At 47.3% G+C, this 11488-nt stretch overlaps 1 protein-coding gene across 4 annotated transcripts in view; it reads left to right on the top strand.

Annotated features, from left to right (window-relative positions):
* The first annotated feature begins 808 nt into the window (after positions 1–808).
* ETS1 (ETS proto-oncogene 1, transcription factor) overlaps positions 809–11488 on the top strand; it is a 69884-nt gene continuing 59204 nt past the window's right edge. The window contains exons 1-3 of one of the 4 annotated variants that reach the window (XM_010723582.4): positions 809–869; positions 6866–6948; positions 8388–8529. In XM_010723582.4, the coding sequence (XP_010721884.2) occupies positions 824–869; positions 6866–6948; positions 8388–8529 (271 nt within the window). In that variant the 5' untranslated portion in view covers positions 809–823. Of the gene's footprint in view, positions 948–6865; positions 6949–8384; positions 8530–11488 lie in introns of all 4 variants that reach the window. The other 3 variants (XM_010723578.4, XM_085209129.1, XM_010723577.4) reach the window with 3 other exon arrangements.

Genomic DNA, 11488 nt, shown 5'->3' with positions numbered 1-11488 from the left:
TGCAGGCTGACAGCTCCTGCGTGGCAGGGACGTGTGCTGGAGTGCAGCGCATTTCCAGCCTGGAGCCCTCTCCTGGAGGAAAAGGCAGCTTTGCAGGACGGGCACATCCTCCTGCATCCATGGCTGCGTAGTGCTGGGCTGTGGCTCCAGGGCTGTTTGGACAGAATGAGGAACTTAATTCCACATTTTAGGACCGAGCATGCAGCAACCTTCGTTTCTGTCCCCATCTCTTTCCATGCTCAGGGAGAGCGTTTCCCTGCTTTTCTAGCAGCCTTGCACACTGCAGCCCTGCACGTTGCAGCCACCACACACCCCTGCGCTCTGGGGCAAAGCAGCTCGTGGTGCTGCAGTGGGGCCTCCAGCAGCAAGGGCTGAGCCAGCGCTGCCCGAGTGCTCTCCCCACGATGGTACCCTAAGAAAAGGAGTCTACAGCAGCCTTTGTGCTTGTAAAAGAAAGCAGGCGTGCACCGAGGGGCTGGCAAACGGGCAGTGGGAGCCTGGCGGCTGGACCCTGCCAATATCTGGGGGAGAGGTGGGCATCCAAATGCACCGCGGTGCCTGCTGTGCGCAAAGGAGCAGGAAACCCAGAGGTGCCCAGTGGACTTCTGAGGAAGAAACAGCAATTTTTGGCAGCAGGCACCTCAAAGCTGAGGCAACCCAGCAGAGCTTTGGGAATGGGCTCGATAAGGCTCCCACCCCGTGGTGAGGGTCACAGTGTGACATCTGCCAGCGAGAGCGGAGCGCGAGGGGCTCGCCTCCCCACCGCCTGTGCGGGGCTGACCACTCCCCTTCCCTTTGAATAGGCGGCCCTGCTGCAAACACTATGGTATTTCCATCCTCCCCAGCTCCGGCGCAGAGGATAGCACCAGGTAGTTGGAGAGAGACCGGAGACAAGTGTGGGGAGCCGTAGAGGACATAAGCTTTTTCCTTGGTCTTCCAGATAAGTAGTAAGTGGTGGTGGGGAGCGAGTCTCTTTAGAGGCTGTTGTGGGCTGTAGGTACCTGTGTTCGTTTCCAGGATAGATGGAAGGTTTGTTTTGCTGGGGATTTACTCTTTCTCTCCATTCCCAGTTTCACCCAGTGGTTGATTTGTGTGTTTGCTAATAGTTCTGCACTGTCTTACGAATGTCTGAGCTGATGCTTCCCTTTAAAAACCCTTTTTAATTTCATATATAGAGTATATCTAGTTGGTATGTGTGCTTAGGAGAGCAGTATTGTTTCCCTCATCTAGGTAGCAGGCTGCGCCCTGGCATTCTTACAGCGGATTACATTTGCAGTTCCTTCTATTTCTTGAGAGGAGGCTTTGGTTGTGGGGTGGGGGTTTGCTTGTGCTCGCTATGGGGCAGGTGACCAGCGAGGTGCCCAGGCCCAAATGCTCCCCCAGCTCTTCCAGCACAGCTGGGTGCACAGATAGGGAGTGGGTAGGTTGATCAGCCCCCCCAGACAGGGCTGCTTTCTGCCTTTGGAGGGATGCTATGTGAGATTTGTTGCCTCACCTCTAAATGTTTTCCACAGCAGTGGTATCCTCAAAGGGGATATTCCCCAAAGGGAAAACACCACAGGTGAGCATTTTGCGTATGTTTGTCTATGGAAGGAATTGGAGTCAGGAGCCCTGAGTGTGGCAGCCACACTGCTGCTGCTCCTTGGGATGGGCAAAATCCTGCAGCCCTTTCGCAGCCAAGAAGGGCCAGCAGGCACCGTGCAGCCCCGAGCAGCCCAGCCAAGGCCTTTCCCCTTTCCATTATCCCCTAAACCCTCATTTTGCATGCAGCCACTCTCTTGGTATTACAGTTACCATCAACTTCCCATCCTGTGCTGTCAACTGACACCTCTGGGGGCTGTGGGCTGGGTCCGGGGCTGTTTCCTGGTTACAGCCCTGTTCGTGCTGCCTCTAATCCAGCTGGGGTTTTGATCTCACCCCTGCCTGTCCTATAAACAATTTTCTGGTAAGCCAGATACTTAGGGCTACCCAGACATTTGCATTGGGGAATGGCCCCACTAACCCAGGGGGTGAGATTTCCATGGAGGACTGCTGTGTATTTTGTGCACCCAGCACTGGGATTGTGCATAGCCCCTGCCCTGAACTGCAGGGTGCCATGTGCATCTCCAAACCAGAGAGCACCCCCACGCTATCACCTTTTTATGTTTGGCATGTGAAGACACGGAGAAACTCTGGTTTCTCTTAACTTTCTACAGCTGCTGAGTACTTAATGCTTAGTGGGATTTTCAAAATGCCAGCAGATTTGGGCAGGCTGGTCCCAAGCATCCTTCCACAGGTCATATGGGGAGTGTGGAGCAAAACACCAAATACAGCTGGGCCTTCAATCCCTACTCTTTCCCCCTTTGCTTTGCCCTAGCTGAGGATCTGGCCCACGATGCTGCGCTGTACGTCTATTATTTCACAGAGGGAAATACGTGAGTGGAATAACAGATGACCTAATTAACCCCCCCACCCATTCACATCTTCCTGCAGTTGCAAATAGCAGCTCTGATCTAATAGGGAGCAGTGTGACTGTTGGCAGCAGCCTCTCTGCTTCAGCATCCCACCTAAACCCTCCTCAGCATGACCTGTGGGTTTGGTGGTGCCACGCTTGTCCCACTGCAGCCACTGCATGGAGCCATGGTAGTGCCTTAGGGCTCTGCTACTCTGCCTCTCACCCTCCCTTTCCTCGTGTGAGCTTAGGCAGTACATTTAATCTCTTTGACTATTTACTGAGGATGCAGAAGGGCACTTAGCGCATTTCTCTATTTCCCTTGCTGCGTTATTTACTGCCCTGCCTGCTTCCCTTCAGTTACCTTTGAGAACGCTGCAAAGTTTCAAAATCATAATGAATGTAGGAGCCCCTGATGTGAAGCAGAGACAGGAGGTGGCCGATCTGCTAGGAAGCATATTTTGTGCTTAGTTGGCAGCAAGAGAAACGCGATTCTTCCTATTGCTTGTATCCCTGCATTAGGGATGCTCCTTTTATTTTAAGCTGGTGCCAGGGCTTGATGAATTGAATGGGTTTTTAACATGCCAACAGATCAACAAACACTTTTTCCCCTGAGAACTGAATTGGCAGGCGGCCTGGAAAGTGCCAGGGTACCAAGGGTTAAAACCCTGTGGAACAAAGTCATTTCCATGAGCTATTTTCTCCACCCCCTCAAAGATGATAAATTATTGCCTGATGAAAAATAAAACGGTATCACTAGGCAACTCTGGGGCAGGAGCTGCCCGTGCTGCAGCCCATGGAGGACGATTGTGTCCTCTGCATTTTTCAAGTCTTTGTTCCCACACTTGAAGTTGGGAACACTTTGATAAGATTTCTAACGCTGGCTCCCCATCCAATCCCAAGGAAAGGGAATCTTGCTGGTTTACAGGGATGCAGAAAGCTGTCCAGCTGCTGTCCCAGTCACACTATGGGTGTGCAGGGTGCTAACGTGGGAGAGATGGGAGCTGCTGCTCTTTCCTGCTGCAAGGAAATCACTGCGGTCTCATTCAGCTTCCCTTTCCCCAGACTTAAAACAGCAAAGCACTTAAACGCTGTAAGGCAGTCTTTCAAAGGGTCTTCGTATATCCAATAGATACAGCTCCACTTCATTTAATACATATTTTTAATTTCTTCCTAATTTCTACAGGGTTATGTGTTTATCATAAGGACAACGCGTTTTCCTTTTCCCCTTTTTAAAGTTTTAAGTTTGGTAATTATTTTCTTAAAAATTCTCTTGTAAAAGAGGAGGGATGGATGTTGAAATGAAATTAAAATGTTAATTATGTTTAGAAATGACTGAAGAGTCTAATAGCTTTGGTTGGTACTTGATCAAGCCCCAAAACAAGCTCTGCTTTCCCCACACGTGTTTTCACCATAAGACTGGAATAATAAGAGCAAACAATGAGATGAATCAAGCTGTTAAGTCATTAAGGATTTTACCAAATGGTTCTCATTCCCCTCTATTTATTAACAGTTTGCAGCAAACTGCGGATCTCAATTATCTTGGTGTAAATCTGCAGTGATTTCCTCAATTTTGGCCAAGTTACCTGACACAAGGGATGCTGTCATTGAATTTAGTTCAGCTGCAAGCTCCTGAGTGGTCATTAAAGCTCTCTAATGGCATCCAAGGGGAGGAGAGGAGCTATTTAGGCTCTTATTAGAGGAAGCTCAAGAGAAGAAAAACATGGCTCAACCATCAGGGAAACTTGCTGACAGCGAGAGATGTATTGGGCTGTGAAGTAGTTTCCTATGGGAAGTGGTGGAAATTCTGCTAAAATCAGCCTGCACCAAATTCTCCTGAGCTCCTTCTCTGCTTTTAACTTGCCCCTCATTGCTGGCTTTGCACACCTATATCTGCAGAGCACAGTTCTCCTAGTGGTTCCTTTTCTGTTGACTGGGACTTGGGATGGAGCTGTTGGTGCTGCATTACTGGTCTGTACTAATGTTGTGGTATGGAAACTTTTGAGTCCCAGCCTGAATCACTGATTGAGCACCTGGGGAAAGGACCCGGTCAGCCCTGGGAGCACAGGTGAAGGCAATTCAGCTCCGTGGTTGGAAGTGGTGGAGCCTGGCTGCCCCTCTCTTGGAGCTCATTTAAGGGCTGACTGCCACTGGGGAAGGAGCTCTTTCTGGAGGTCCCTTCTTTATAGAGTTTTCTTCCTAGCTCTTTGGGGATGAGTAAGCAGTCCTTTTTTCCTTCCCTTATAACACCTTTCTATTGTATTAGTCCTTTTATTGTTACACCTCTTCTATTACCATTCCATTATGTTGAGTTTTCTGATTGTTCATACTCTCTATTGCCTGAAGCCTTGCCCTGGGCGTAGGAGGCTCCAACCACAGCTTTGAGTATCAATATGTGGCACTGTGCTGGAAGGTTTGGTTGGCAACAGCATCCTGAGAAAAAATGCAAACAGTGTTCAACGAGGCATGAAAGCAGTTTGTGAGCAGTGTGCAGCGTAGGTGACTTGATCAAAGGGAAAAAACAAAGCCAAGCCCCAACTGCCTGCTGCGGAGCTGCGAAGCAGAAAAGCGAGCTGCTCTGCTCGTGGCACCGCTGTGTCACTGCTGTCACCCCTTGCTCTCACACGTGCCTTGTGTGCTGCTGAGCACTTGGGTCAGCCTGACGGTTTCTATAGTGTGTGCCTTGTGCTGGTGCACTTTAGCAGCATAGATCCTAACTTCAGAGCACGAGGGCATTCGGTTATGGTTAGGTGATGCAGTTACATCCTTTTAAGGTTAGGAGCAGAGGGACAGGTGTGTGACTGAATGGGGTGGAGCGACTTTCCTCTGTTGGCTGACTTGCAGAGATGGCTGTTCTGCACCCTCTTTTATCATCCCCAGCTGCGGTGAGACTTAAGACAATGTGTTTTAAGGCCTGGTAGGGCAGGCTGGGAGGGCGTGCTCTGATGCTAAGATCAGTTAAGGTTTCTCAGCCACAGTAAGTTGCAAGATGTGTGCTTTTGAGTTTGCTTTAAGAGAAGCAGGAGAAACAGGTCCGTTGTTCTTTCAGCACGTTGGTAGTTTTCAGTTTTGTGAATTAAAAAGAGAAGTAAAAAATAATAATAATAATAATACTAGTGTTAGAGCAAAAGTTAGTAATAACAAGCAGGAAATGATGATGATAATAATTTAATACACATATACATGCAGGTGTTTCACATTTGGCCATTAGTCACAGTGCGTGGTGGGAGACGTTATCTGCAGTCCCTGGTTGCAGAGGTGGTGAGTGAGGCACAGCTGGGGCAGGCTCTGCCTCTGCTGGCTGTTTGCTAACAGCAGCCCCAGCCCTGTGAGCAGGGAGGTGGGGGCTGCAGTGCCCACAGGGGCTGTGGGTGCAGAGCAGAGATAGAGAGCTGGGTGTGCTGGCTCTGGAGGATGGCTTGGATGGATGTTTGCACCTGCAGCAGTCACAGTTGGTAGCACAGGAGGTCTGCAGAAATACAAGGGTGTGTATTTCAGAGGATCTGTAGCTGCTGTGTCCTCAGAAAAGTTGGAGCATGGCAGCACCTCTGGCTATTGGGCGATGCTGTGTATTAATGTGATGAGAACAGTGATTCCCTTTGGTCCCAAGTTGTACCCAGCCTGAGTGAGCCCTTCTGAGCTCAGGCCACTGCCATTTTTCTTTCCAGCATCTTTAAGTTACATCCTTCCAAACACAGAACATGCATTCTGCGTTCTCTGTTGTGTGTTTAATGGAGAGGATGAAAAGCATCTACCTATTATGAAACAGAACTAGACCTCAGCTATGCACGTGGGCTAACTAGTGGCTTACAGCTGCATCTAGGAGCAGCACTGGTGGGAGGACTTGCTCAGAGGAGTGCGTTCCACGATAGGAATGACAGAATGAGACCCTGGATTTTAGCAGTGCAAGGGAGAGCTCCAGCGTAGAGAACCAATGATAATCTAGGCAAACAGAAGATTTTTCTTGAGTAAAGAGAAGGTTTTTTTTTTGGTGAAACGGGTTGGTGCTGATGAAACTTCTGTAGGAAATTTGTTGATCTCAATGAATTGGGGGCGGTAGGGGGGGAAAGATGGCAACTATTCCCCACCAATTTTACAGCAAGGGAAATATGATCTCATCCACCCTCTCAGCAGCTCCATCAGCTTCTAGGTGATAATTCATTCAGCATTGTCCAGCTCCCATCAGTTTACACAAATGGATTTGTTTGCATTGTTGATGTATAAATGCATCCAATCACAAAAACAGTTATTAACACAGTTTTTTTTTCTTTTTACTTTTCCTGCCTTAAGTTGCTGAGATTGACAACCTGGTGCTACCTTTACATAGCTGGGTGAAAGCACAGGCTTTACAGCATGTCTAACTGAGGCTATCAATTTTTACACCACACCAGACTTCTGCAGCAGAGCATATGATGTCTGCTTTCATTTCTGCAGGCACCTCAGAGATGATGAGTTACTACATGGACACAACCATTGGCAACACAGGCCCTTATCCTTTGGCTCGCCCTGGAGTGATGGTAAGAAAGGGATGGGGGTTATTTTTCTATCTCTAGCAGTGGCTTTTCTCTTTGGCTGCTGTGACAATGGCAGACCATTCACTAACACAGCTTGGTGTTGACTGCGAAATCATCCTGAGGTTCCATGTAGTTCAGAGCGGCATCCAAAGGCTGAGTGTTTGCTCAGAGCTTATCTCAACCTCTTGAGCTTGCAAACCCAAGCTGGAAATAGGATTGTTGCATCGGATTTCCTGTGCTTGTCGTCAGAGGAGGATTGTTAGGGTAACCATTGTCCTGCAGCCTCCGCTCCACACGCTGACCTTCACCTGCTGTGGATGAATGCAGCAGCATCAGCACAAAGCAGACCTGGTTTTGGAAAAGCTTTGGCTGGGTTGGCCAGAGTTTTTTGATAAATACTGGGCTTCCTCTTCTGTAGCAGCTCCTTTTTGTTTGGGCAGTTGCTGGGTAGTTGTATAAAATACAGATTAAAATACAGTGCTGGGCATGCCTATATGGATGTCAGCAGCTGTGGGACAGGTCTGATAGTACGTTGTGCTGCTCCTGAGCTGTGCTCCTTGTGCTGCTGATCACCTTATGTTTGTACATGACCTTTATTGAGGAAATCATATCAATGGATGCTTCTCCAAAGAAATGACAGCTAGTGTTAAAGACACTAGACAAGGTCAGATGTAAGCTGTGTCTTTGAGCTGGGACACCAGGGGATACAGAAGACTTGCTAGAAAGCAGAATTATCACCAAATTAGGAAGAAAAGGCCACTGTGACATGAAAAATGTCTAACACAGCTCAGTATCTTCCTTTCAAATGGTTCCAAGAATGCATTTGGCATTTAAACATTGATTGGAAACGAAGCAAAACTGTTTCCATGTGGGGAACTAATAATAAAAAAAAGAACGGATGAAAACATCCTGAGTTTATTTACGTGTATGACTGTGTGTATGCGTATGTTGCTATTCTTCTACTGATGTATACACGTATGTGGCACGTGTGTAAAAATCTATAATGTGGTATATCTGTGTGTACATCTATGTGTGCACATATGGTATGTATTTATGTACGATGGATATATCTATAAAGATAAATGTAATGAGTGTGCATATACATAATGGAAGTGATATCCTGGGATTATTTCTGTCTGTCTGTACATGTATATGCGTTACTTAGAAGTAATGTCAATAATGAGAGCTGTACCTAGAACTAGACACATGCATATATCTACCTGCCTATGTAGCACACACAAGTAGATGCAGATAATATATGTGAATAACACGTCTTATATTACAAGGGGCTTTCTGACCCCGCCGTGTCCCCCTGGCTGCTCAGCTGGGGCAGCTCTGGGTCAGGTCAGGTAAGTACTTTGTGATTTTATCCTGGAAGGGAGGGGTTGGTTCTGGGTTTGTTTTGCTGCTGAGGTGACGTGGCTCCCTCCCCTGCCCAGAAGCAAGGTGCTGGCAGCTGCTATGAGGACCCCTGGATGCCGTGCAGGCTTCAGTCGGTCTGCTGCCCACCCAGGGCCTGCTGCCCGCCGTGGGACGAGGCGGCCATCCAGGAGGTGCCCACCGGCCTGGAGCACTACAGCACAGGTAGGAACTCTGTTCTGGGGGATGTGGAGTGTGGGAGGGCTGCTCTGCTCCTCCCTCCAGGTGCAGCCTGGAGATGGGCTGGTTTAATGTCCTGGTTTCGTGTGTATGGGCTTGAGCTGGTTTCTTTGGAAAGGTAATGAGGTCTCTGTGAAGGGGAGCCTGGACTCCTGAGCCGGAGTTCTGCTGTTGCAGTGATTTGGGGTCTCTGTCCCCTTCCTCCTGGGGATGGTGGTGAGATATTCAGTGCTATATGGCTGCAGCTGGAGGGCATGGCCGTGCTCTGCTGTCAGGGTTGGGTGGTTGTGATATAGCCTACAGTTAAGCTCGTGCCTTGGCTTTGACTAAATGATGCTGCTCTGTAATGCACTCATACTTTGAAAGTCGTTACAAAATCACCGGTGACTAATTCTTGCCCTGTACTTTGTTCAACCTGTGAAGCAGAACTTCAGCTTGGGCTGCTGCTTGTGTAACTGACAGTTCAGGGCTCTGGGTCTGTACCCAAAGGTGTGACATGAGCAGAGAGCTTTGGGCTTTAGTGCAAGCCCTATTTCCACTGCCTCGTGCTGTGTTTGCTGCTCCTGTGCCACACATCTCGAAGGCTTCCTCTGCCCACAGCACAGTGATTCAGCCTTGGGAAGAGGTACCACCAGGTCTCGCTTCCCAGCTGTTCTGTGGCAAAAGGGAGGGCTCAGGTACACCATGGCACAGGCCAACAGCAAAACGAAATGAAAGAGCTCAAATTGCATGAATGTGACCTTTGCAAAGGGCCAATATGAAGTTTACGTTTCACTTAAGTCCCACATAAGCCTATCGTGAAGCACATAAATCCCATGTAAGCTTTTGCATGGCATGTGCTGGTCTTCTGTGACTTGTTCCTGGCTTGTTAGTTATGCACATTGGCCCCTTGGGAGGGAAGAAGCCCTGATGTTTGGAGACTTCTTTGCAGCTAAAGAGTTCAGCAGAACCAGTGACTGTTGCGGTCAAATGTACAATTTGAATCTCTCCTTGGCAAATATTCAGGCATTTCATTTTTTTTCCTTTGGTGAACACTTGTGTGTTAGCTGGAGATGAACTGAGAGCTGTGGCTGGAGGAAAAACTCTGCTGTCTATTCCCAGCCGTTCTTGTTTCAGCTATTTTGCTCAACTCCTGTGGGTGACCTCTCTCAGCGTGATGTCAGCTCTGCTCTGATGAAATCTGCTCTTGCAGCATTTGGATTTACTCAAACATTTTGCAAATCTGTGCCTGGAAAGTTTTCTTTGTGTGTGATTTTTTTTCTTTTTTTCTTTTTTTTTTTTTTTTTCCATACCCTCTCCCCTTTTCTGTGAAAGCACTCTCTCCAGGGACCAACATATCTGTAACCAACATCTTCATTACCCCATGCTGGGTCTGTGAAATTTCTTGCTGCAGAGATTGGAGCCTGGTTCAAAGCTCACTGAAAAAAAAGATGTCACTGTCTTTAGCAGGTTTGAGTCCAACTTGGAATACACTGGGACTTGTAGAACAGGCCTCTAATTCTCTTGCAGTACCTAAGAATTACGTTTCATTTCTTCCTGTTGCAGTGTGTGGTACTCTTTCTCTTATTATTACTATTATTTTAATGCTCTGCCATTTTTTTTTCAGAGTCTAGAGCAGTTTCTAATTTTAAACGAGAGGAAATTCTCATTTGTATATACTGCTAGGAACAGTCTTTCATTTCTCTTTTGTGTTTTGGGTGTGCATGAAAGCCATTTGTCATCTATTCTTCTGGTATACTGGAGGCTATTTTGGTTTTCATGGTCTTGATGCTGGTGAAAGAAACAAGTCAGCAAGGAAAATGCAAGTGTGAATATATCCTCTCGCAACAGAAACCCGCAACACTTCTAGAAGTTTTAGAACTGCTTGGCTTTGTTGAAAGATATTTTGCCTTTGAAGCTCGGGTGAGTTTATTTACATGGTGCTTGACGTCTACTAAGATTATTTGGTGATATGTATAAAGAAAAGCCTGATGTGGATTTAGTTTGTAGATAAGGATAAGAAGAGAGGTGGGTTTTATTTTACGTTTTTACTGCAGCAAGAACTTGGAAGCGATGTGTAGTAGTTCTTATTTGTTAGCTTGCTGTCACAACCTGTAGTACAAGTGTTGGGACTGTGCCGGCCCTGAGACTCAGCTACGTTTGGGTCCATAGCAAGTAAAAGGGCTTGTCTCAAGGGTGTTAGAAAACAACCAGTGAGAACTGCCTGCCTATGAAAGCTGGCTTCTGTGGGAATAGGAGTGTAGAGACTTGCTCATTAGTTGCATTATCTGGTGACCCAAAATCAAGGGTGCTGTGAGTCTGCATGAAGCAGCAAAGGCACTGAAAAGATGCTGTCATGCTGAGCACTGGGATTTCCAAATCTTAGGGCAATAGTATCGTAATCTTACTCTCTGGCAATATTTTTTGCTGGATAAAAGGTTAGGCACAAAAATGGAGAGGAGGAAAATATTTGATAGCAGCATCATAATTTCAGCACTGACATTGTCCTGGCTGTGCTGTTTTTTGAGCCAAGGTCACTTTGACAACCCCTTTCACTATGAACTGGTTTATTTTGCTTAGTGATAGGGGAGATAAAACTGTTGTTAATGGCAGGAGAAGGATGAAATGCCTCTGGCGGAAGAAGTTTCTCTGATTGTTGTGCTGAGCTAGCGCACTTGGACTGAAGGTGCTTGCAGCCTTTGGACACTAAGAGGAACCTTTGGGCAAGTGAACTCGCTTTCCTTCAAACAAATGGGTTTGAGTTTGAATTTTGCAAGACATGGAATGAAATTAAAATGTTTTCTAGAGGTGTGATTAGAGCTGTGGGTCTGACCCTGCTTCTTTGGCTGGTGCTGCTTTTGAAAGATCTTGGCACCAAGACACTGTCACATACAGAAGGCATTACCATAGGCTGACCCCCATCACCCAGGGCTGTTGGAGGGCACAGTGAAGAGAAGACAATTTG

This window comes from Meleagris gallopavo, chromosome 26, assembly GCF_905368555.1.
Source record: "Meleagris gallopavo chromosome 26, MGAL_WU_HG_1.1, whole genome shotgun sequence".
Lineage (NCBI taxonomy): Eukaryota > Metazoa > Chordata > Aves > Galliformes > Phasianidae > Meleagris > Meleagris gallopavo.
This window is presented reverse-complemented; position numbering and strand designations above follow the sequence as displayed.